Consider the following 27827-nt stretch of genomic DNA (forward strand, 5'->3'; position numbering starts at 1 on the left):
GGATGCTTGCATACTGTATCACTGTACATCAAGCAGATTTTCTTAACAAGAGAGTGCCTGCGCACCAATAAATAAAAGTCTGAATTTTGTAAGGTGAGAACGGGAGGGATGGATTGCTTTCCCAAACCTTCCAGCCCATACTAGTTAGTAGTATGGGCTAGCAGAGTCTATCTTAGCATAGCCAGTCTCAGTCTTGCTGTCTTGCTGTTTGAGTTTACAAGGCCTGGAATAGCTGAAAGACGAGCTTCAGTGATCTACCTTGCCAAGATAACTAGTTCACCAGAGACATTACGATCGTTCCTGAATTATTATCACTCTTAAAAGCATTACATTACAGCAAAGCATTAGAGGTAGAAGTCAGAGAACAAACTGAAAAATCATTGAAGTAATACTTTCTTTGCTCCCCACGGCTGTCCATGTATTTCTTCTGGAGAAATCATCAGGCAAGTAACATTAAACTGTCCTGCAGGGACTGAATTTGAGATACCAACATATTGTAACCTTAAAGAAAAATACTTCTAAACTATGTGGGGCAACAGCTGTCCAGCCAGCAATGAAAACATGCAATTTACTGGTTTGACAGATTTTTATTAGTTGTTTTCACCTACTAGGTGGTATTCTGGAGACACAACAGTTTCTGATCCATGGTTTCTTTTCCACAAATAGAGTTCCTCCAGGCCTTAGAACATTTTGGGGCTGCAACCGGAACAAAGAATCTCGAAAAACAAACTTTCCTTTCAACCTTAACCCAGCCATAGGAACAATCACCACTGTTTCCTTTAAAAAATGGAAAATGGAAGCTTAAGACACTGGTTCGTATACCTGTGGGGAACTCTGCTGCAAATTTCACAGCCAAAGAGCACAAAACGTGTAGGATGCCAAGTAGTACTACCACAAAAGAAGGTATGTTACCATACATTGCAGACTTCTGCCAATAACAAAAAGCAGAAGAGCACAACATTGTAAGACCTCAGAAAAAGTCCCTATGGGGAGCAGTAACAAAACCTTCTCTCTACAAACTCCTGCCAAGTGGAAAAAGACTCCCACTATCATGAAAGGAAATAGACGATGCTGACCAGACTTCTTCACTCTTCATCTGCGAGGTCTGACAACTGTAATTATACCCTGTCAACCACCATACGAAATAATTCCATTCACAACACAAGCACTAAGAATACATAAAATTTAGGCTTGCATCAGTTTCCCATTCGCCTTTGGGTTTTTAGAATAATGAAGACACTCTAGAAGCAGACATTTCACATTTGATGCTTCATTTAGGAATGAAGTAGCATTAAGCTATGCACAAATTACCATCAGAGTCAGAAATGAGTAAGAAAACAAGAACTCCACTTCTTTGAACTAGCAGCTAATGTGGAAGCATCAGAGGACTGTGCAACATTCCTAAATATTGTAGAGAGCCCTTGTGCGAATGGTGCAGGAATACATGCAGGAGGCCAAACAAGGATGAAACTTCACCCGAACACCTCAACCTAATCTCTGGGCCCTAACAGAAACCAGAAAAATGCCTTGAGACAAGCAAGAAGGCATAGGACAAACCACTTTGTGGTCCTGAGTTCTTAGATTAATGCAAAAGATGTGTTCTAAGTGGATAAAGCAAGCTTCATTCTCTAGATCTATCCACCAGTATTTTTCAGAAGTGCTGTGTGTTTTCAAGGAAGGAAAGTAAGGACTGTATTTAAAATCCTGGCTGTTCCAAAGGGGGATGTACTGTCACTTCTTTAAACGAGTGAGAATCAGAGGGTGGGAGAAAGCACAGCTTGCTTTTATAAATAAATACAGGACTGTAATTAAAAGAAGTATCCTCCAATGCCTGCAAAAATGTTTGAAGAAAAACACAACACACACACACAAAAAAACAACAGCATGATTTAGACCCTTCAGATGTCTCCAGATTTTAATGCCATGAAAAGAACTACTTGAATAGCTAAGCATAGTTCATGTTACAAATAACTGTATGTATAAAACCTAAAAATGCCTTTAATGTCCTAGAGTCAAAATTCACAGAGATGTATTTTCAGCTGTAATTAAAAAGCCCAGACTATCCCCTTCTCAATCAGCAGTACAGGAACTTGAAAACAAATATTAATTTACTCATTCATCCACTCATATTTTTCTCACTATTAAATAAAATCAGCTATTCTGGAATCAAATTAAAAGCGCATCTAGCCTAGTAGCCATTGTTTATCTCCTACTGCCTCTTTAGCTCTTCACCACTTATGGCTCAGGGTTAGTACAGAATCACAGAATGGTTGAGGTTGGAAAGGACCTCTGGAGATCATCTGGTCCAACCCTCCTGCCAAGCAGGACCACCTAGAGTACGATGCACAGGATGGCATCCAGGGTTTCCCTGAGTACTTTTCTACTTTTAAAAATCCAAACATTGTAAGTCCAACTCTTTTCCTTTTGGTATTTAAAATATTGCCATATTGCAGTAAGTTTCATACTTCACCCATAACTAATCTAAAAAATATTTGGCCACTCGGTGCCTGGTAATTTCATTTTACTCTCCAGTTACATACTACTCAAGTTTACAAGACCAAAGAATAAGGCATTTTGTTGTTGTGTTTTAACTTTCTCTAAGCTATTCCTTTTTCTCAAGACCTTACTCTTCCTGACATTCTTTTTTTTTCCAGGCAAAAAGTCTCTGGACTTTTCTTGTTACTACCAACAACAGACATAAAATTAAAGAAAGTTTAAGAAAAAAAAAAAAAAAGTAAAAAGGTATTTGCAAAGCAAGGACCAGAAAACAGCCTTTAAGATGGCATCAGAGCAAGAGTTTTTACACACAAAATATGGTCCCTTTTTTTCTCTCTTCACAATTAATAAATATTGCACTTACGGACAACGCTATCAAACATTTCATGCTATCAATAATGCCATATTGGTGTAGATTACTGCAGGACTCTGTGTGCAGCCTATCTGTTGTGAAAACTGTTTCATTCTAACCAGGGGGTCCATTTTCAACACAATTCTCACAGGCAGCTATAGTAACAAGGTAGAGTAACCATAATGCCCCGTATCTCAAAACCAGTCATAATGTACTTTTATTCCAGACTTTAAAAAAATAAATAAATCAAAATTAATAGCAAATTCAGATTCCCAAAGACCCCAGTGGTGCTGAATCAATTTAACCATAATATGCCTATAACTAATTTGGTACAACAGGTTTCTGGAAAATAATGAACAGGGGATCAAGTTTTAACCAGCACACTTCCCCTAGAAATAAATAAATAAATAAATAAATAAATAAATAAATAAATAAATAAATAAATAAATAAATAAATAAAAAGAAAGGTTGGGATAGCAACAGGAGCAGAAGAAAAATGTCAGAGGCTGGCAGAAATGTAACCACTATTTCTAAGGCAAATACCAACAGCATGCCACAAAGGCTTACTTTGACTACTGTATTTGATGATTTCATTATCTTCAAATGAAAGAAAAATCCTTTTTGTTTTCCCTTTGGTTCCTCCCCGTAGCTCAGAGAGATGACCTTATGCTGACTTATGCAGCTTGATTTCCTTCAGTGATTACTTTTCAGGCCAGTCTCAGTAGCAGACTTACTGTGGTTTTACCTTGAGCTCTTAAGCACTCCAGGACCACAAGTAGCCTGTTCTAGCTATGGTACTCTGACAAACAAGATGCCTTACAACACATTTTAAAATAGAAATATTCTAGATTCCTAAATCTGCATCTGGTCATTTACATAACAGATAGGAACAGTGGTTCTCATAACGACTAGTCATTACACTTATTGTTGAATGAAACATGTCAGAAATTATGGCCACCTGTTTTGGTGTTTCTTTTAGATAATGACATGTCATTGCTCATTTCACACTGTCATAAATGAATTATATCTTCAAGGATATTTAAAAATGCTTTGGCAAGACCTTGGAAAGGTCATTGTAACGTTTCATGGATGTTACATTTTGAAGCATCAATCACCCTTTCTACAAAAAAGAGCTCTTAGCCACAATACTCAATATGCATTGTTTTTCAAGGGCCAAGACCAATAAAAACATTGAATCCCAAGCACTCCCCGCCTAAAGTGCTCTGCTGGGTGAGAAAATCTGAGCAGACCAGCAACAGTTTGTTCAAAATATATAAGTTTCTCAGTCTTGCAAAACCCACAGATCTACAAGCTCAATTATTAGCATGGCTGTGTGTGAGCAGCATTAGAAAATGTTCCTAGTCAGCACTGCATCAGCTTCAGGAGTTGCTTCAGAACTCTCCTAAGATTTTCAACTCGCATCTTTGTACAGGCTGAAAATCTCAGTGGTCAACTGCACAGCTTTTTCCTCCCATGTCTCCTTTCGTAAGAGGTCCCAGCCAGTTGCTAGTGTTCATGTGTCAATCACTCTGAACAGACTGAAGGCACACACTTTGTTTTCTTAACATCAGCCAAGCTTTCCAAAGGACAGAGCTCTCTTTTCTTAGAAGGGATGGTATTGCAAATGCTGGACCTGACAGTGAAGGAGCAAGTGGGATGGGGGTGAGTGAGAGGTTACTGACCTGAAATGGTGCAGCATTATTCACCACATCATCTCTTTTTCCTAAATTACAGCAGAATAGCAAGTGCTTCATTACAGATTCAGGAAACCAGAAGGCTGCTTCATCGTGAAATGTTCTTCATGCTTCAAGCAAGCATTTCCTCTGCCCTAAATACTTACTTCTAATCTTGCTTACAGAAAAACACACATTGCATTGCACAATAAGAATTCTGCCACAAACACTCTGAACCCTACCTTGTGTTAGCAGTTTTGTCACTTTTTGCATAGGCAGCCAAGTTCCTCTCCCATTTTGGAAAAGACACCATGAATGCTAAATAGCTAAAGAATCATACCTGATACTGATAAAATCATGAATCAATCCAATGATGTTGCAATATGTTTTACTATATTACAACTTCTGATAAAGATGCTTAGGTAAAATGTTTTATCTGAATTTACTATATAACCTCTGAGGAACAATGGGGATTTCTTTGGGATGGAAGGATTCTTAAGCAGTGGTTTATAAAAGAATTCCAAGGTGTATGGACAGGTAAAGAGATTTCAGGGATGGCATCTGAGCCAGGTGAAAATGGTTAATTCTTCAAATGCATATGCAACAGCCTATGCAGAGCCTATACCCAGCACAATTGCTATTTTCAGGTTGTAGAAAAGGTTAGAGCTTTTAGAAGGGCTCAGAAGAGCAAAATTAAGAGTTGACTGCATTCTGTACCCATGCATCTTCCTACATTAAGGTGTGGGGTTTTTTTGTTTTTTTTTTTTTTTTTGGTTATGCACTAGAAATTGCAAGTATGGAAAACTCAGCATTGATTATCACAATAAATGAAACAACTCTCTTGCCTTCTTCAGAACTTGTCAGGTACCCTTTAAAATTCTAACTTGATAACATCACAAACACAGAAATTGCAGTTAAGCTGCGTGCAGAAATGTTCAAAGTTCTCAGGTTTGCTTATTATTTGTTTTACAGTCGACTCCTACAGTGTAGAAGTGACCTTCCAAGGTCACTTGAAACAGGCTGCCAGTTCAATTTATTAGTTTTATTTAGTTTAAACCTACTCTTGGAGCTACGAAGCGTCTCTCAGAAAAATGATTCTGTTTGATCAGTACTATAGTTTTGATTCTATTTCACTGTTCTTGGTCTATCATAGGATTGAATAATGCTTTAACTTTTACTGTACATAGAGTATGCATTCACTATGTGTGGAGCCATAGCAATTAGGGTGCTCAGTAGGTAAACTGTTCACTTGCTACTAAGTACCACTTTGTGGAACCTGCCCTGGTTTGTGAACTCACAAACAAAAATATAACCATGAAGATAAGCTTCTCAGAATTGTGTGATTCCAGTCCTGCACAGAGAACCTCTACAAGAGGAAAGCTCAATTTAGTTTTTTGCTCCTTTTCAACAAGCTCAGGATCATATAATGAAAATCAGGGCTTGACCTCATGAATGATTCCATTCTTCTCTAACAATGGACTTCACACTTCTGGCCAAGCTTCTCTCAGCTCAAACACCTGACTCTGATATTAATTAACAAAAATGTCAAAGATCTATTTTAAAACCTAAAATGCTAACATAGATAACAGTTAGAATGAAGAATCACGTGGGCAAGACACAGCATGTTTTTTAGGAAGAGTGGGTTCTGTTGTACTTTAAAAGATAGTTTATGCTGAACATATTTCAGGCACAGTTAATACAAGACTTAACCTATAAACATAGAAACAGTGTTTGTGGTAAAACAAGACATGGCTGCATTTCACTATTTCAAGTACCTGCCCACGGCAAGGGGGGTTGGAACCAGATGACCTTTAAGATCCCTCTCAAACAACACCATTCTGTGATTCTACAATTCTACAAGACTCCACTGATGTTAACTTCACATCAAAAAATAACTGACCTGTTTTATGTAAGAGAAACACATGGTTAAAGGGTTAAGAGTGAAATCATATTCCAACACCACCTACTTTCACTGTGGACTTATCTCAGACAGCTCTGCACAAATTACACCAGGAAGCCACCACTCTTGGTCTAACCCTGCACTGTGCTGGCACAGCTGTTCGCATAACTATGGAGACAGGCAAGTAATGTTATTTATAATTCCACCAGAAAAACAGGGGCTGCACTGGAGCACTGACTGAAAGCAGGGCATTTTCTCACACCCACAGACATGCTCCAAGCACAGACAGCAGTACAGCTCTCACTGGCCCCTTATACATGAGGATATTTCAGCAGTTACTGTTGAACAAATCAGAGCGTTTCCGTAGGAGTTGAGAACACACCCAACAGTTTTGGCCCTTCTCTTTAATTCTCATCATACTTTCTGGTCCTGTTTTAAGAATGGTCTTTCAAAACTGTACAAGACACAAACAGGAACGTATCAATATTGTAAGTTTTAGCAAAGCTTTAGTTTAAAAAAATACTGCATTATTTCATCACCATTTCTTAAACTAGATTCCATTTTTAGTTCAGCTAATGTACAAGTGTTTCTTTAATACTATTACATTTGTACATGAACAGATATGTTTTTTCCATACCATTAGTTTCTGCAAATTTCTGAACATCAGCCAAAGTCTTTAGTTCTTTCCTTGGGCAAGCTGATACACACAAAGCAAGAGATTTGATCTTCTGATGTACTATATCAATGTTGCACGGATCCAAGAAGAACACATACCTAGAGAAGAAAAATATGTGAATTACTTCTGTTTTAATCAACAATTACACTGAACAAAATTGATTTAATTTCAAACTAAAAGATTCATTCAAGAGTAATCTTCAGTCTACCTAGAAACACAGGAAACTTGCTATTATCATAATTGTGTGGGTAAAAATAATTGACATACTCAACGTATGTGCCAAAAAGACTAATATTTACAGACTTTTGGATCACACAGAAGAGGTATATAACTTAACCAGATTCAAGTCCATTCAAATGGTATTGTTTACAAAAAGAGTAGCACTTCTATCATGCCTCTTCACAGATATGGGTCTTAAAATTCAGAGATAATGCTTCACTCCAGCCTTCAACATGACTTCGTACTTTCCATTTTTTTTCCCAAAATACACAACAAACCCTCTAAGATTATACTTATGCTATTTAAAAAAAAAAAAAATACAGACTGTCACTATTTTAATGAACACACACGATAAAAGCATTTCAAAACAGCTTTTTGTTTTAGATTGATTTTCCATACCACTAGCCCATACCCATACCATAAATCATGGTAGTATTTATTTTGAAATAAAAATTGTTCATCTCTTTCTAGTAGCTACGGTTCAGGTGCAGTATTTTAGAGAGATTCTATTAAATAACTTTTCAAGATGGTCACTGTCATTTAAAAACTCAGTTTGTGAAGTACTTATTATAGCTTCCTAGCCATCATTTCTCCTGACTACACACATCACATTGCAAACACTGCCCTACTGTATTGTCCATTCATGGTATAATGCAGACACAGAATCTTTTCTTCTGTGAAAGTTGAACGAGTGCTTCAAATTCCTGTAACTCTGCTGACACACTACACATTGAAATACTCTCTTCATATCATCTCACACCAAAATTGGAAAACAAAACAAAACTACCATGTAAAATAGCATTTCTTTTTTTGCAGTTCACACAGGGGAAATTCAACTCATAATCAGTAAAAATCCCTTCTGATCCGGGAATATTTTTTTAAACTACCATATAGTTATACATACTTATAAGTACACTAAGTTACATAGTACACTATAAGAAGACTCTTTTACAAGCACACTATCAGAAATAAATACAACTTTCAAAGAGATTGGTGTTTTACTTGATTACTTGAACTGGAACTTTTAAGAAGGATGTGCTATGACAGAGCGTAACAAAGGAAATGGCAATGTCCCAACACGTTTGATACTACACACTTTAGAGACAATACTTCTAAAGTGATATTTTTGATAACAGATCTCACAGGCCATGCATAAATGTCAAACTATCTTTTTTTTTTTTTTTTTTTTTTTTTTTTTTTTTTAAACAACTGGGACAAAGCTGATTCAAAAATCATTGTGCAGATACCAGGAAAAGAAAAAAAGAAGTTTACTTCATATAAGTTGGCCACATGTGTAATGGCTAGAGTTAAGATCCTGCCTGAACACTTTCAATCTATGTGCCAATTGCTGTCTAACTTTCTCACACAGGGAAAAGAAAGGGAAGTTTCTATTACCTAATCGCAGTGTATGATAATTATTACTACTTAGCACGCTTTTTCAGTCCTTAGCTTCAAAAGACTTCTTGTCTTACCTCCTGAAACTCCATCAAAACTTTCACCTATATGAAGTGTACCGCAGTAATGCACCACTTGGATTCTTAAAACATTCCTTTTCTTTGTCCCTATTTCTGTGAATTTTTTAATTTTTTTTTAATTTTTTTTTTTACTGAATACATTCTACACACCTCAGAACTCCATAGACCATGAAAATCTAGGAAGTAAGCACACACAAAAACCTCTGCCTTATCTCCAAGGTAACTAACTGGGTGTGAGCAACAAGCCATGAATTCCACACTTTCCCTTTATTTCAAAGAAAACACCTTCTAAGTGATACTAAGACAAACAATAATGGTTTTAACTGGACACTCCTTTTACAGCCTCCTCTTCTTGAAGGCAAGTCCCTGCAGATGTTCTTCCATTCTCTAAGGGTATGTGGAGAGAGAGCATCTGATCAAAGCAGCCATCAGCAAGAACATGTAAGAATAAAGCATGACAAATGATGAGGGAGACAGTGACAAGAACAAAACTGGTCATTGCACTAACCAGTAAGGATACGCAAAGAACACTTATTTTGCAGTGAGACTGCATTATTAAGGACCTCATCAAATTGTGATAAGGGAGGGGAAACAAACACACAGACATGAAGCTGCAGGCAAAACGGGACTTCTCAACTGATAAAGATGCAAACCCGATGGTCCAGGACGCTGCAGAAGGTCAGTGGGGCTACTCTAGCTGATGAGATATACAGGGATGGGAGGATACACAAGGGGCTAGTTGCATGTAAGCCGGGGCTGGTCATTAAAGCTTCTCTGAATGAGCCTTACCACTGCAGCCTGTCCCACCTCCTCATTAAACCACTTGCTTTGACGTCTCTCAGCACAATCTCACTCTATGCAACGTTCAAGTCTGCTGCCAGACAACAGTTGATGGGGGACCAGCACAGATCAGTTTGGTGCCAGCAGCACCATGTGCGTGTGCTGGGGACCCAGGGGTGTTGTGTATGGGCCTGCAACAGGCTGGCTGGCTCCAGCAGCACGAGGGCAAGAGGGGACAGGGCTGTGTCTGTGTGCTGAGGCTGTGGCTATGTGCCATATGTCCTGCAGTTACCTCTGGGCATGTCTGTCCGTCTGCATCCCTCAGCCTGGGCAGAGACCCCAATTCCCTGGGCAGGAGGCCAGTCCTAGCATCCCTGAACACATATTGCTGAGAAAAGCCCAGGAAAACCAATTCTGGCATTCACAGGCTGGAGTACAGCCCACTTCTACATTCAAGTCAAAGACCAAACTATAATCTTAATGGCTGGAAGAAAGTGGAGTACTCTGTAAAATGAAGACTACAATTTTAAGTCAAGACTGACAATTGAGAAATATGATGCAACTACAGGGCCATATCCCATTTGGACAGAAGCATGCTGTGTTGGCATACCCTTAAACAGATACATATAATTCAAACACCACACAGTGCAGTTCAGAGATGGCTCTGACCAAAACAAGGCAGCTGCAAATCAAACTCCGAGCTATGAATCTGTGGCTTCAATCCACGGTTCAAGAAATCTGATGCAAGATGTTTTCAAATTCTAACAGGTAAAACAAGAATTGAAATGCCAGGCACCAGCATTACAGGGGAAAATGTTTGCTTTTTAAAGCTATGATTTATTGAAAACAATTGATTTTATTGCAGAAAATTCCAAACCATGTCAATGCAGGTTTTGTTCATATATTGTGCTGCAATTTCTTCAAAGTCAACAATAAGAAAGTAACTTAGATCAGCAATACAAAGACTAAAGTAATTAGATTTTTAGAATATGCTTCAGCCCTAGAAATAAAAATTTGTTTGCCGTAGGAAATATGTGTCAGATTTAGAGCCTAAAAAAGCATCTTTATGTTGTACCTTAATCTACTTTTTGGAAACGTTTGTCTCTGAAACAAGGCATGATGAAAAGTTACTTGAGGTAAAAATAACTGCATGTAATTTGTAACATATCTACACTCGTAGCTGTAGTAAAAACTAGAAATTAAAATAATTCCTATACATACAGAGAAAGAAGGAAAAAATTTGTGTAACTTTTCAAAAGTCATGATATGTGAAAATAGCAGCAGTATCAAGTTGTTCATTCTGAGGCAGGAAATTAAAAATGAACTTCTCCATATTTTTTCAAAATGTATCAAAAAATGCACATGTATATATATAGACTTCTTCTTGTTCTCATGTTTTGAGTTTGTATTTCAATGTAGCTTTTTTTTTTTTTTTAAGACATCTAAAAGAAAATTCCAGACTTCTAGGGAAGTAATTCAAAATATAATTTCAAAATGATCGGAAGTTAGAAACAGCATCAACAGTTTTGACTCCTGACTTGTAGTTTATTAGATAAGTGCTGTATTTTTCATAGTCACAAATAGGTAATAGGACAATCTCTTCTTCCCAAGTAAAAAGAGGAAGACAAAGCATCATAACTTCATACACTTCACCTTGATTCTGGAACCATGAACAGTTTATTTTAAGTATTGTGTCAAATTATACAAACAAGCTGTATTGGGTTTACAGGGCATAGTAGCAGGGGGCTGCAGGAGTGGCCTCTGTGAGCAGAGCCCAGCAGCTGCCCCATGTCAGAGCAGAGCCAGCTCCAGACGGCTCCAAAAGGGACCTGCTGCTGGCCAGAGCTGAGCCAGGGAGTCATGCTGGGTGGGCTTCTGGAGAGCAGATTTAAGGAAGGGGGGAAAATACTGCTGTGCAACAGCAGCTGGGAGAGAGGATTGTGAAAGTGTGAGAGAAGCAGCCCTGCAGCCCCCAGGTGGGTGCCGCAGGAGGGCAGGAGGTGCTGCAGGCAGGCAGCAGCAGTTCCCCTGCGGGCTGTGCAGGGAGAGGCCCCTGGTGGAGCAGGCTGTCCCCCTGCAGCCCATGGGTCCCACATGGAGCAGATCTCCACGCTGCAGCCCCCCCATGGGTGGAGGAGCCCCCGGTGGAGCAGGTGGATGTGGCCTGGAGGAGGCTGCAGCCCATGGAGAGCCCCCGCAGGAGCAGGCCCCGGGCCGGAGCTGCAGCCCGTGGAGAGGAGCCCACGCAGGAGCAGGGGGTCTGGGGGGAGCTGCCCCCACCCGTGGGGGACCCGTGCTGGAGCAGTTTGCTCCTGGGGGATGGATGGATGGACCCCATGGGACGGAGCCGTGTGGGAGCAGTGCTTGAAGAGTTGCTGCCTGTGGGCAGCCCCCGCAGGCTCAGTTTGGGAAGGACGGCATCCATGGGAGGGACCCCACGTTGGAGCTAGGACAGAAAGTGACCATGAAGGGGTGGTGGAGATGAAGCATCAGGGACTGACTGCAGCCCCCATTCCCTGTTCCTCTGCACCTCTTGGAGAGAGAAGGCAGATGAGGATGGATGTGAAGAAGGTGTTTCGAGTTTGCTTTTAGTTTCTCACTGTTCTATTCTGCTAGTGACGGGTAATAAATTACAATAATCTTCCTGTGCTGAGTCTGTTTTGCCCATGATGATAACAGGTGAGTGATCTCCCTGTCCTTACCTCAACCCTTGAGCCCTTCCCATTGTATCTTCTCCCTCTTCTTCATTGAGGTGGAAGAGTGAGGGAGCAGTTGGAGTGGGATTTTGGCTGCCCAGAAGGGTAAAACCACCACATAAGCCTATCTTACCTTCAAGTACTTTCTACATACTTATATTTGTGTCATTGATTTTCTGTCAGCTCTCAGGGCATCTCTTTATACGCAAATGAGTACTTTACAGAACAACCATTTACTGTGATTTACAAGCATCTTATTGCTATAATGGAGAAATGAATTAAATGATCACAACCAATCTAAACAAATGACATGTAGGGCATATACAGTTTCTTTCAACCAAATTCTCTGCATGCATCATGCATGCTGCAAGCTCTATCTGAGCTTTCTTACTAGCTAAAAATCAACCCTTTTCCTGAGTCAAAGGCATTTATTAAGGCAGAAAACCACCCTAACTGTTCTTCGCAGCAGCATATGAACATCTTCTTGTACTCAGAGGAACAGCACTAACTGGATTCTGCCCAAGCAGCAAAATATTAAATGACCAAAAATAAAACTGAATATTTGGCTACTATGGACATCATTTATGGACGTTTTTAACCCATCATAACTGCCAAAACCTGAAAAAGCAAGAAGCTTATTTAAAGCAGGCAGGTTTGATAAGAAGTCATTAAACTAATGCTGGTCTATCATCCTGTGTCTTACCCTTGAGCACAGTCTATTAAAGCTGTATTTTCTTTCTAAAATAAAGAGATGCTTGATTCACTCTTTGTTGACAAGATCATGTTGCAAAAACCTCCTTCCCAACATTACGCCTCACTGGTGTCAGCATAACTGATGTACACTGATCAGATCATACTATTGTGAGGACTCTTGCTCCTTACCCTTACCATCCAGATTTTCATATCCATGCAGACCACATTTCACTTCCTCATTACAGTCTTTATGGGTTGCTGTCATTTACAAGGAATGAAATGCTGTTTTTACAGATGATTTAGCTTTTCTGCCTTGGACTCAGAAATGAAGACAGAATTACTCTGCAAGCAGAATGAAATGAGTATAACTTTATGTTTCGAAAATCACATTTGTGGATCTTAAAGCCCATCCTTCTCTTCACAAACTGAAATAGAAAGCAGCAGTAAGAAGACTTTATTTTTACATATGTCTGAAAAGTACTCCTATAAAATAGCATGAAATATTCCAATGAACTGCACCTCAGACAGTGCAGGAGCTCCATCTGCTAGACTCAGATGCAAAGCAGATAGTTTCTTCTGAAAAGTTGCTAAAAAAAAAAAAAACAAAAAGTCACCGAGAGTGAGAGTGGGAAGGATCACTTGCTTACATAAGAATTGGCCTCCACCAAAGCTGTGTACCCTTGACTGTACCAGAGTCTTCACTGTGAACAGTTACAGAATAATCTGCCTTTCTAGAAGATTTTCTCTCACTCTTACCAGTGATGATGATATCCCATGTAAGTGTACCCACTTCAGTCACACTTCAAGCCACGATATATCTTTTTTGAAAAAATATACTTTTGAACCTTACTAAGACTTTGGCTTGACAAGCAACAAGCTCTGTATGTTAATCGCATTTAAGATTTTCTCAATTTCTACTTGCGATCTTTCAAATCATTGACTTTACAAGGTGAAAATCACTTAGCAGTGCTAGATGTTTGTATTCATGATAGCCTAATTTCTGTGATGTACATATCCTAGGGAGACTATTACGCTATTATTTGGTGTGTTCCAATAGGGTGCCTGAGCTTCTCAACCTTCTCACACCAAGACAGACATCATTTCTTTCTAAAAATAAAGATGTTTATGTTGATAATTTTAAACTTTGTATCATCTTTCACAACACAAGAATGACAATTTTGTACTGATATACCTGACTTTAGAAAGCACTAAAATATTTATTGCGTGCAGTAGGAATTTTTTTCTGCATAACTGTTAAGCTTTTCAACCTTCCCAAAAGCTGCAATTAGATTAAGAAATGATTCTTTTGACAGAATAAATATGTAAAAGTGTTCATGCTGTTTTATTTAATTTAAATTTTCCTGAAATCACACCAAATACCTAGCAACATTAAACCTTCAACCAGCATGGTGGTTTTACTCAGCTGGGCAGCTGGACTACAACACAAGTGCTCTCTCAAATCCCCCTCCTCAAAAGAAAAGGGAGAGAAGGAAAAACAAATTCTCTACTTCCAATCAACAAGCAATGTTTGGCCACATCCCAGGAAGCTGGGCCTCAAATGCATGGAGCAGTTGCTTGGGAGGACAGACATTTTCACGATGAGAGCCACCCCTCTCCTTCCACTTTCCCACCTTTTATTGCTGAGTGTGACACCACACTGTATGGAATATCCCTTTGGTTGGTTTAGGTCAAGCTGCCCTGGTGATGTCCCCTCCCAACCCCTTGCCCACCCCCAACCTGCTGGTTCTAGGGGTGTTGAGGGGAGTCCTGGTGCTGTGCCAGCACTGCTTTGTTATAGACAGCACACTGGTGTGATACCACTGCTGTTCTAGCTACGGGTGCAGAGCACAGCACTGTATGGGCCACTGCAGGAAAAGTTAACTCCATCCCAGCCCGACACAGTAAAATCAGGTATTTAGAAATCTTCATTATGGCAACTCAAACTCAGCATATATGAGAAATATTTCCAAAATAATCCCCACAAATAGAAGATTATCTGCTAATCTGAAAATGAAGTGTGAAGCAAAAGAATATCAATCTCATAAATTGAATAATTTTTAGCTCTTTGATGTAATCAAATAGTAAACAAGACATCTTTTATAACAATTAGTACCACTATTCTAAGGTTAGACTGCATAGCTTACTTTCTAACATTACACATATTGTACAGATGCATTCTGAGCGGGCAGAGCTCAACAGACATCCACTAGGTTTTTGAGCCCTCACTCGAGAATTCTTGTTACTCAGCTCTAGCACTACAACTGTAGTAAGGTTTTTTCCTCTCAATAGACAGAAAATACCTTTGTTGGTTCTGACCTTTAAGTGTGTTTCCCCATGATACTGCTTACTAGGAGTTGTGTGTTGATTAAAATCTTTGTGCACTTTCTCCACGAGCACCTTTTATACATTCTACTTAGAATCCAAGGTTTAAAGTTTTAAAGTCTCATTTTAATGTGTCAGATATATCCCAGTTTCCCCTAAACTCAATGGCAGAAATTAATCATAGGATGTCAGAAGTCAAACCATTTCCGCATATATATCATAGGCCTACTCTCAAATTTGAGAACACTTATATTACACTTAAAACCCTAAAAAAGACAACTCTTTAGTGATTGCTACAATATCCCACATTAACTGAATGCTAAGAATAGGACATTTCTCAGTGAATAAACTATGCTCATATTACACTTCTGTCAACATACACTTTCAAAGTACTTTTGATGGATTTTATAAAAGATTGTTGTTCTCCAAGTGAGAACAGTGGAAAAAGACCAGTAGGAAAAAAGGATATCCCCTTTCACATTTTATTGGAAATCACTTTCAAAGGAAGAAAGGTTTTGCATTTCCTGGTTTACAGAATTAAGCAACTGAATCACATACTCACTTCTTCTGTGTGAGGTCCAGACCACTGTTGACTATTCCCTCCACCTTGACATTTTTCTGTCCACAGATATTTCCATAACTGTCATATCCTGAAAGCAGTCTTGCAGCTGCTCCTGTAGCTATTGAAAAGCCACAGATAAAACCCTGGGGGGAAAAAAGAAAAAAGAAAAAAAAAAAAAAAACAATTTAGTAATATTCTCTTTTGACAGCTGGAAAAATTGAGTTTAATTCATTTGTTTCTAAGCACAGCTTCTTTAAATACCCTTTCAGATCAAAGACAGAAAGACAAGGAGAGTCCACAGAGAACTAATGTGCAATTATAAAACAAAATGCAAGGCAAAAAGAAGACTCAAATATCTAACACTGTACATTATCCAAGCAGAGTTAAAAATCTTGTAGTTGTTTTTGTGAGAGTCATAATATTCTCTTCAAGTGGTGCATGAAACAGAAGGGAGGCCAAGGGCAGCCAGTGAAAAAAAGAGCAGGAGTTTTCAAGGGTTATTATGCATCTTAGAAGACTCCAGACCATCCTGATTTTCTTAGTTCAAGATTTGTTCTTTCTTCAAATCTAGTGCTTTCAAGATGAGCTAGAAGGACAAGGTTTATCTGACATAGGTTCATTTTAAGGAAATCTTTTTGCTCTAAAGCAAAAGAAGAGAATGGCCAGGTGAAGGCATCAACTGCTCCAAATGCCAGGTTCAAATGCAGGAAAGAAGGAGGTACAGTGGAAGAGTATGAAAAACAGCACATGGGGCAATGGGAGAAACACCCCAAATCAGGTAGGTCTTTCTGTGAATGTTCAGAGTTTACACTGGCAAAATCAGGATCAAGGCAGTGATGATGTGAACAGGAGACTGCTTCCAAAAGAATTGTGAGCTGTCTCGCAATGTCACTGACAGGTGAGAAGTGAACCATAGGTTTGCTCCACTACTACCAATGAACTGTTTTTACAGATGAGACAAGCTAAGATTTGAGAAACCATCTGAGACGTGTGGAGCAACAGGATCATAGACACTTGATGACAACAGGTAATGAAATCTGCATTTAGCAGTTAAAATGTGGGTGGTTTTAGAGGTCTAAAGATACAAGAGAGTGATCTTTATGATGGACAGGCTATCATTGTAGAGAAACCCCAGACAACAGCAAGCTGGTCATTATCCTTCCCTTGCCAATGCACTAATGCACTTAGACTTAATACTCAAAGTGAGAACAAGGGCAAAGTCAGCAAAAGGCTATCATCACAAATAGTAATTAAAGCTGATTTCCAGCATTCTCTCTCAACTTTCTCAATCTCTTGCTGTTCTATAAAGGATTTACTAGCATGCATTTTACATGCAACAAAACTCAGGCTCTTGGCTGGTTCATCATTTTTTTCCCCTACACACACAGTAAGGGAAATTATGTAATTCCTCCCACATCTAATCTAAGTCATGGTAACATGAAGATGATCTCCTAGCCCATCATGGTAACTGACTCTTCAGGTGAACATTCCCCTAGAACACTAACTTACAGGCTATTTGACCCACTTGGATAATTGTTCTCCGTACTATATTGCTTAGACAGGAAAATCTGGGACACTAACCTACAGCAGGCTAATTTATGACTGGTGGAGCAAGTGGGTATAGACTGAGTAACCAGAGAGCATCAACAACACAGGCAGAAAAATAACAACCACAACAAAAGCTGCTAGCTCGTTTGTCAGGGAATACTGTGCTTTTAAAGATTTTAAGATGTTCACATGTTACAGTGATGACATAATTTGTATAGTTTAAAGAAAAACTGTCATCTTTGCACTACAAGTGCAGCCAATAACAAACATTTCAGGAAAATTAAAAAAAAATTGTTAATGGATTAAGAATTCCAAAGACCAGAGACTAAGGGACTGCAACAGAGAAAGCTGACAGCCTTCAGAAATTCCAGATGGTGAAGGGCTACTGCATGAAATGCAGCAATGCAAGACAATGACATTCTGTGCTTAAGAAGAACAGAATACATAGGTCCACAAAACAACACAAAATAAAAAGAAAGCAAAACAGCTTGTGCCACCTGGACATGGTCCTGTATATCCAGTTGTAGGTGGCCCTGCTTAAGCATGGGGATGGGACCAGATGACTTCCAGAGGTCCCTTCCAACTTCAGCTGTTCTGTGAGACTGCGATTTTCAGTAACCTGCAGCTCTTGGAGATTTGTTTATCTTTTAATATATAAAGTGCACAGAGTTGTGAAGTTGTCTTGAGCATGACGAGGGTTTCAACACACAGGACAACTCAGATAAAAACACCATACCATTAGAAATATGGTTGTTAGTATTTGGTGCTTCTAGTAAGCCTCCAAGATGAAAATAGCCAGCTGTTGGATACTCAGTCTTTTTTTCCTCAGCAAAAAGCTTACAGTAATTCACAGAACTATTTACCAGGCTCAAAAGTATTATTTCCAGGACATCCCCAGTTCTACAAGGAGCATGAGTCAAGTGACACCTCATAGCGCTGGAAATCACGTACAAATGAAACTGGAGTTTCAGGGGAACAGGAACTGGAGCAAGAACTGGCACAAACAAGAAGTTCTGAATCCCTATCAAAGGCTTTTCACCTCTGCATATGACCCATTTCTGTTCTACAGCTGACAGCTCCCACGACAGTATAGCCTGCACACCTTACCCAGTAAGTAAGTTACTGGATACAGAGTTTTAAAACCACTTTCTAATGAATGCAAACTCACTAACTACACAACATTCATTGAATCCTTTGAGTTTTACTCACCATTCCCACGCAGAAGAGGATGAACAAGAGCAGCCATGGTACATCTGTGCAGCTGTGGTCCTCCAGAGGCTTCCACTCTCGCTTGGAGCTCTTGTGTGAGAAGAGAGAAATAGAGTTAATGACGTTTGTTCAAGTGTCTCCTCTTCTCAGTAGAAACAGGGCAGAAAATAATTCTCTGGGGCATTAATGTATAGCAGGAGTTACCTTTCATCTCTTATACACCTGAAGCAGCTTGGTCAAAAAACTTAAGAGAAAGTTTAAGCTCATGAAAGACACTTCAAACCAAGTACCTCCATTGGAAGCTAGACTAACAAATAATTATTTACCCAAGAAACAGGTAATTTATCCAGGAACTTAGAGTGTTTTATCCAAGAAACAGGTTCCTTTCACTCGTGTTTTTTTATTCACTGGAAAGAGATGCTCATGGCATGGAATCAGTGGTATCTGCTGTTGTAGTTTTCCACACCCACTTTCCAACAGTTTGATTTCCATGAAGGAGAAAAGGTTAAACTTTTCAAAAACTCTCAAGTTTGAAAACACTACTGGCAGGTTTAACAAGTATAACACATATAGAATGGATATAATAAATTGCTGTTAAAGGAACATTTTTTTCTATCTGTCAAGAGGCAGCTGAGTATAACACTTCAGCAAAGAAATCCCTAGTCAGTATTGCCCAGGTGTCATAAAGGAAAGTGTTGTATTAAAAGGTTGAAACACTCAATGATGTTGAGAGCTGTTTATTCTTTGCAAAACAGCAAATAAACAGGCAGTTGTAAGCAATTCAAATTGTTTGCTGCTCATGAGGTAAAATAGTTGTGTATATACCACTAAAATGAAGTCTTTTTGCTGTCTAGACAAAAAGACTAGTCATTTTGCTGTCTAGGCAATACAGTTTAAAAAAATACTTCAAGAAAATAAGCTTTTCTACGAAAAAAAAAAAAAAAGAATGAACACAGACTGTAGCACAAAACTAGCCACCATATTAAAATGTGGATATTATAATGGTAATATTAATTGTAGCTACTTTTAAAAGTACATAGTTGCACAGACAATCTTTTTCAGTTAATTCTCAAGTACTTACTGTTCACACATTTCTATCAAGACCTGAAAAACACCCACTTTGGAAGAAAAGGAGACTGAGGAAGGGAGCATATACAACAGCTCTCATCAGAAACAGGTTTAAAAGGGGTAAGCTACTCAAATTTTAGACTTCTTTTCCTCCCAAGACTCTGAAGCATCTTCAAGACTTAGTTGACAGGGCAATAAGTATCAATACTGAATCAAAACAAATGCTGTTGACATTTCATCCAACCATTCTATCTCCAGTATTTTTGCGGAGTTTAACTAACTAACTAAATAAATAAGAAGCTGTAGCATGTAACTTTTGTGATGCGAGCAAATGTTTTTCGGTATTCATGACTTTTTGTTTGTTTTTGTTAATTCACCAGTACAAAGCAATCTTTACAAATAATAGCATTGGAAAACTACAAACTGCATATCATAAAGAAGAAATCCTGCATGCACAATATATCAAGAAGCAGTTTTTGAACAGTCTGGCTTTTCATTTGGGAATTCCATCCTATTTTTGCTATCTTATATTAAGGAAGCTCCACTGGCAGATATATGTGTTTATATTGTTAATTCATGTTGCATAAATTCACCGAGTTCTGAACAGCCAAACTTCTTCCTATTTTACTCAGTAATCACTAGCGAGAGGTGCTAAAAGGTCACATTATGCACTCTACTGCACTCATTCAGTAAAACTGCCTTCTGATCCTGGAGAGTTCCCACTTAGAACTAACATACTATTCACACTTAACATTTACAGCTAGATTGTGGCATTTATATTGTTTTAATTAGCATAAATAGAATTGCATAAAATATGTAAAGCTTCATATTCCTCAATCCACTCAAAGAACCCCGGATGTTTTAGAGATTTACTTTTTTTTTTTTTTTTTTTATAAACAGTAGAGAAAAATTTCAGCTCTAGCTGCACCTAAGAGTAAGTTGCCCTTGACAAAAGAGGCAGCACACAAAGATGGACAGGGTGGCGTGGAGTTGTTTTGTTTGTTTTATCCGCTCTGAACCATCTGCAAGCAAAATCTTTTAATAGGATTTTTAAAAGCCACTGGACATCCTCTGGAATAGCTCTGGCAATTTAGGTTGTCTGACTAGTTACAGTTACTGTAACTAACCCATTTCATTTACTAACTGGACTACAATTTTTACTTCAGCGAAAAAACTTGGAAGGCCCTGGTGTAACATGTAGGTAAAAAGTTACACAGAAGAATTTAGTCTGTGTTGGTAGTCTTTACTTGAATCCAAAACATTAGTTTCTATTAAAAAGAAAAAAAAGAAAGAAAGAAAAAGGAAAAAAGCATTAAGGAAGGTATTTTAAGTAAGAAATTTGCCACTGGAGACAACTCAAAAGGCACTAGATACTTATCAGCTTGCAATTTAACCACCCATCAGACTAACATGATGAGAAATGACATCTTTAGATCAGTGTCCTTCTCCGCTAGGCTCTCCTCTGTTCTGTCCTGAGGTTGGCACAACACAAGCTAGCTGCCAGTATCTATTTGCTCTTTCCTTTTCAAGTTGCTTCCTTGTACTCTGGATCTCCACTGAATCTTCTTCCATTACTTTCCACCCCTTAATCTTCATTTTTGATGCTGGTGTCTAGGTCTCTCTAGTGGCACCTCCCCTTATACACATAGCTAATTACTCAGGCATTGATTGATATTCATGCTTGGGCAACAGAAATCGTCAACCTATGGTCAACACAAACTCTAACAAGTGTTGTTTGTTCTTCCATCTGGAAACCATGCTTTGTCTCCATTTTAAATGAAATCCCATCAAAACTTTACTTTGTTTTGACATGCTTTGCCTGCAATTCTAAATGGGTTTCCACCTCTCTTTCAGTCAGATTAAGACTCTTCAACATCTGACAATGCAAGAAAGTTAAATAGAGGAAAAATATTTTTAATTAAAAATATATATTTTTTTCTCTTCAAACAGAGCTTTTATAATTTATGCTATGCTACCTGCACACCACTACAACTGAGGATTAGGAGCGTTTTCAGAGGACTGTATGCAATAGAGCGCTCTTCAAGATAAACATGCAAGCTGGGAACATTTGCCTGACCGTAACAGCTATTCAGTGCCGATTTTAGAGGTTAAGAGTTATTTACTTAAGAATCCAAATGAGTGTGTAATCATTGTAATCACTGTACTTGAGGCTACCACAGAAGCACTCATCTGTCCAACCAGACTGCAACACAAATCTAAGTGCATATAAAAAGTGCAAAAATGGGGCTCATCAGGCAAAGAATGCAGATACAAGAAATCACAGGGAATACAAAGAATCATGAAAAAAAAATAAAAGCTATAATAGATGCCCAGGACATTAACTTCCCTGACACGGTCGGATGAAAAAAAAAAAAAAAAAAAAGGCACAGAAGATGTTTGTATGATAAAAATTAGGCATCAAAGACATTTTTGCATGAGATTAGACATTTGTGTGTTTAATGGGCAATTTGTGAGTAACATGTCTGAACCAGGAAGCCAAGTAAAGAACATCTGTAGGATTATATATATATATGGGTAATCAAGCCTGTGGTTAAGTAGCAAAGATGTGGACAGGATCAGGATAACGATAGAATTTGCCATCAGGAGAGGAAGTTGCATCCCATGAGAAAGGCAGGAGGAAGAAATCCTAAATATACCCACTGTACTCCAAGAGGACATGGAGTGGTAAGATTCTAGGTTATTTTAGCTAGCAGGTTTAACATAGCAACTGAAAAGTACAGAACTACTCTGATTAGCATAGGTTATAAGAATACAGACATCTTAGTTAAAGATAGGGACAAAAAAAAAAAAAAAAAAAAGAAAAAAAAGAAGAAAATAAAAGGGAAAAAGCTCTCACATTTTTTCATCCAAAAACAAACCTCAGAAAAGACCCAGGATGAAGGGAATTCCATCAAAATCCCTTAGGACGATAAGAAGACACAAGTCATAAGGAAGAGCAATCTTCCAAACTGCCAGTCTAATTCCAGGATAACCAAACACAGTGTTAATAAAGCCATACAAAGACAATATTTTAGAGCAATGTCTGTAGTAACAAAAATCAAGCTTCATGAGATACCAGTTGTGAGATAGGCTATTCTGGTTCAAGAGAAGGCTCCCCAGTGCAGCTCCTCAGAGCTCCTGGATTGGAAGACCCCAAACCAAAACCAAAACCATAGACAAATTATTCATTACTTCTACTTGTAACTCCTGTTAGATAAAACACAGTGACCTATTACTCTTCTGCTTCAGCATGTGGTTTAATTCAGTTCCACTTGAAAACAAAAATAACAGAAAATAAGATAGACAAGTTGAAACCACTTTAAAACACATGTACACAAAACATTTTGACATTCCCTCTTAGCAAGCAACCAATTTCCTTTTAGTTTTCTTTCACCTTTAACCCAGTTCTAGTAAAACATGAAGATGCTGCAAAACAACCAGCTACCCATTTGCAGGCATTGAGAATAAGCTTTCACATTTCCTACACTTCAAAATGGCCACTTACTTTTCTATTCCAAACTGAGTACAAGACAAGGCATTTTGACTCATCTCTCTAAACAACCAGGCCTGGATTTATGCAGGTTTTTAGATCCTAGCATTCTCAGGCACTTCAGCAGTTGGCCCAGTTCCCTCTGCAGCCCACTCCTTGCTTTAATGATGTGACTTTTCCAGACCGAATCAGACTGGACTGATTTCACCGCTCTTCCGAAACTTTTGTTGGGTTACATTAGTGACAGACACATGCCTCGTGTACAGAAAATGAGCCACTGCTTTCATCATTTATATTCAGTAACTGTTTGACCTTTCCTCAAAGACTGGATAAATTCACAAAATAAATCCACCCTTCGACTCTCTCAAAAAACACGCACTGAATTTTTTAGACCTCCTCTTCTGGCCCCTGGTCTCCCTGCTCTATCACATCCACCTTCCAAGCTTTGAGTATCTCAGTGACAGCTGCAACCACACACCCTTTACAAAGATTTCTCCCCCAGAAGGATGTTGATATCAAATCAGGGAAGGTAACAACATTTAAAATACAGCTTCCACAGAACTGTTGTTTGGCTGCTGATTACAAACACCGCTACACACGAATATCCAAACTACAGTTTGTTCCTCAAAATGGTGTCTGTGACTTCTGTTTTTTGAAGGTGACATACTTTTATCTTGTTTTTAACAGAAACTAGCTTAAAAAAAAAAAAAATCAGTAGTTCTGGAAGGCATGGAACTCGTTACGTTTGCTTTCCTTTGCACTTTCTACAGGGTACTACATCAGATCCTCTTACATGTAACACACAGTGAAAGTTGTTATCACTATGCTTCCAGCAGTAGAAACAATTCCTTATTTTGTTCCTTTTTTTTTTTCCTTCTTTCTCCTTCAGGATTTCTGATATGTAAGAATAACACGGCTCTTGCTACAGCCCCTTCCTCTGCAGCAACAGTTTGACCTCAACCTTTCATTAATTCACAGGACTATAGCAACTTTGAATTAACCAACGCTGCCAAATTAGCTATCACTGGCAAGCTGGCTGAAGTTGGGCCAACGATTTTAAGACTTACTGGGGGGAGAAAAAGTACTTTGCTGAAGGAATGAAATGTGTGTTATTTGTTCCAAAGCTTTTATTTAAACATAAATTACCAGCTGTCTAAACTATTGCCAAAGGATCACATATATGACCTTTTCAAATAGCTATAATTCATTTAGTATTTTTACTGTTCTGCAGAGAGTCACTATATAAAAATTTGAAATATTCATTGTTATCCTTTCTAACTACTTCCAATAATGCTAAGGGAGTACTGAAAATTCTGTTGTTTTTTTTTTTTTTTCAACTTAAAATTATACCTTTGTAAGTATTTCTTTTTTATTTTTTTTTTCCTTCTAAATGAAAGGATAGTTTTTACTGGACTTTCAAAAATCCTTGGGGACATTAATAGTGACATGGCATTTAAAGATCACGTGTTACAAAACCCCAGCCTAAGAACCACCTTCATCTAACTTCATCCCTTTCAAATTCCCTGTTGCTTTACCACTTTCCTGTAGTGTCTGGATTCAGAGTTATGTGCAACTGTAGCTCACTGCAGGAAAGGACTGCTGTTGGAAACCATGTTTGTGTTTGTAAATCAAGGAATTCAGAAATGACTGTGTAGCTATGTATCTATCTACACGGGAGACAAACAGCCACAGAACACACATAAAATTAATATGCAGTGCTTGGAGGCAAAAAAGATACTTATCTTGATGAGGATCTTGTGTGGCAAACTGCCATTAAGTCCTGCGGAGCCAAATTTCCTACAAGGAACACAGGTTCTGATGAAGGACCTGAGGTTCAACCAAATCCACGAAGAGCCCTCAGATTATTTGAATTGCACAGTGAGTACAGATATAGTCATTCTTCACCTACAGTGCAAGTTTAATGCTCCAGAACTGCTGAGCCCATTGCTGCACTGTGCATGGCACAAAATGGTCCGTGAGGCATAGTCCACTCCCGAGTATTCCTTCAGAAACAGTCAAGACAGGTTAGAGAGGTTGCTACCAAAAATGTGTGATGTACAGAAGGTGTCCAGCAAGCTAAGTTTAAAACTACAAGTTCACGTTATGGAAACATCCCCACACTGACAAAAAAAAAAAAAAAAAAACATTCTTGAAACATTTTTCAGTGTTTCCTAACAATCATTTAAAGTGCTGGTTCTTTAATCATTTTATATCTCTTTATGAGCTAAAAAACAGTCCCATTCACATGCTTTCATTTACTGTGATGCATGCCACCTATGTAAAAAGGAGAAACATGATTTACTAGTTGACAAAAAAAGTTCACTGTAAGAATGTAATTGTCTGGTTTACCAGAGAGCATGGCACCTTTGTGTCCAGGGTATGGCACGCCTTTCCACACTATTCATCTGCTTAGGAGAATGAGCAACAGCTGTACATTGTCCTAACAAAACTTCTTCCACTTTTCTGAACAGATCCTATTTCTAGGAACCTGAAGAGGAGATGAGTCCTGACTCCATTAATAGCTTAAGATGTTTGTAGATTATGCTTGGCCAAAACCAAGAAAGAAGTCCTCTCATAGGCGGCTGCATCATTTTGACATCATTAAATGAAGTATCCAGTCACTTCTCTCCTTTTCATGAAGGATGTTAAGCTGCAGTGAATAAGACAGCCAGTATGCTGTACCTGAATTATGTTTTGACCACAACGCTGTTAAAACACGTGTTACCAGTTACAGGCATAGAAGTGCGTCCCCGTAAAAACATCATGAGTCAGAAACTACTTCATGAAAAACAGGGGATTTGTCTGCAGATCAGTCATTTTCTACTAAATTGGCTGTGTATGAGCAAGCATGTAAAACATCAGAATGTGAAATTAAGGTCTAGCAAATCATTTTGCTTTTGCAAACAAAAGCATTAGACAGCTTCTAACCTGTTAACATACAGCACAAAAGGATTCATACTGAGAGCAAAGGAAAAAATATGGTCATTTTCTAAAGCCTTCACAAATAACAAACTGAGCCTAGAGTCCCTGGCGATTCCAATACGAAGGCTGGTGTTTGTTACCACTAGGGGGAATGAAGCCTATAATTATTTTAGGCTCTTGTATTACTTTGAAGATTGGATGATTCAGTTCCTAAAAAATAAAAAAGTTCGCATACGTGGGGAACCACATATACAAACTTCTGAGAGAAAAGAATCATCTCAAGGAGATTAGCTCTCTACATAAAATTTTTGTGTGATGAATGTGCATTGCCAAAGCAAAGTCTTGGAGTGTTAAAACTATCTGCAGTACACAATTTCATCAGCTATCTTACTGTTTATTAAAGGAATCCCAGAACTGGTTAAAATGCTCAACACTGACTACCGATTTCCTGACCGTTCCTTAAAAGCATTCAGCTAAAATACCTGATATGGCACACTGCAGGACACATTACAGCTTAACGTGGATTCTGGCAGTTCCCCCAGGTTCCCATTACAACTGATTTATTACCCAGCTATTTGTTGGCGCTCCTCCATTACTAGAGTAGCAACACGCACCAGCAAAAAACAGACTTTTATTCTGCTAAGCTATACCTGTTCATCATAAGAAAGAGCAACACTGCATCAATAAAAACACCTCCATAAGCACACAAATTAAAAAATTCTGGGTCCAACCCTGTTTGTGTGGCTCCCACTCCAAAAAGCCTGTGGATATAGCATTCCCCAGGTGGTAGAGAGGAGTCTTGTTTTCCCCCAGACTTACAGAACTGAGACTGGGCCTCCTGCTTCCAGGGACAAAAGAGCATGTCACCGTGTTACAGGAGGTGCATACACAGCTGCAAGTGGCAGCTCTCTCTAAAATAAAACATTATTTTTTGATAATAAACGTGTTCTGTCAATGCGCCCTCCACAATGATACTGTTCTCCAGACAGCAAGTCAACACAAACACCTCCGGGCCATTCCAAAAGGGACTGCACTACAGAATATGCAAGTCATGGTGGAGCTTAATGCCCATTTTTGTGGAATGTCTCCTTTAATCTCATTCCAAAATGCTTTATTTTTCAATATCCTGCAAAATAGATGCTAGCTGAACCTTTGGTACCCATGCGCTTATCTGCCTAATGGCTCCACATCTCCAGTCATTCCCCAACACCTCGTCCACCAAGAAGATGCATCTGCTCTTTCAAGTACACAGACAGCTCTGAGCTCCTGCTAGGAAAAGAAAAAGGGTTCTGAACGTGTGATACTACTTCAAAGTAACTGACCAAAACGTAATGAACTTATACTGTGCTTCTCCATTTCAGTGTTTCCACACCTGCTACTTCGTCAATGATCCCATACACCCCACACAGTATTTACAAGTTTTCAACATAACGTAAATGAAATTGAAAGGACATAAGACGGCACTTCGAATATTACTGATGGTGCAATATCAAGATGTTTACACTGAAAATTTGTACTTGAAGACTTCACTTATGAATCTGACATATGCTGTGCTGTGTATCAACTAGCACATCGCTTCAGTCATATTTAACACTGCTTCTAAAATTCCCTTTGTGACATCACTTCCATCATGGTCTACAACTTAAATATTTATCTTGCAACATAACGCAGCTGTTTAAAAAACAGCCAACATGATCAGCACACCTGCTGATATTTTGAAGTTAAGAAATAAGGCCATCTGGAAAT

At 38.6% G+C, this 27827-nt stretch overlaps 1 protein-coding gene across 2 annotated transcripts in view; it reads right to left on the reverse strand.

The window, feature by feature from the left end:
* The window catches only part of SLC44A1 (solute carrier family 44 member 1), a gene marked incomplete at its 3' end in the record, with an annotated part of 61609 nt that overhangs the window by 26025 nt on the left and 7757 nt on the right, over positions 1 to 27827 (reverse strand). For both annotated transcript variants that reach the window (XM_084305538.1, XM_084305537.1), the window contains exons 2-4: positions 18602 to 18691; positions 15845 to 15987; positions 7059 to 7195 (exon numbers count right to left, since the gene is read on the reverse strand). In XM_084305538.1, coding sequence (XP_084161664.1) covers positions 7059 to 7195; positions 15845 to 15987; positions 18602 to 18691 — 370 coding nt within the window. The remainder of the gene's footprint in view (positions 1 to 7058; positions 7196 to 15844; positions 15988 to 18601; positions 18692 to 27827) is intronic.

This window comes from Netta rufina, assembly GCF_964035555.1.
Source record: "Netta rufina genome assembly, chromosome: Z".
Taxonomy (NCBI): domain Eukaryota; kingdom Metazoa; phylum Chordata; class Aves; order Anseriformes; family Anatidae; genus Netta; species Netta rufina.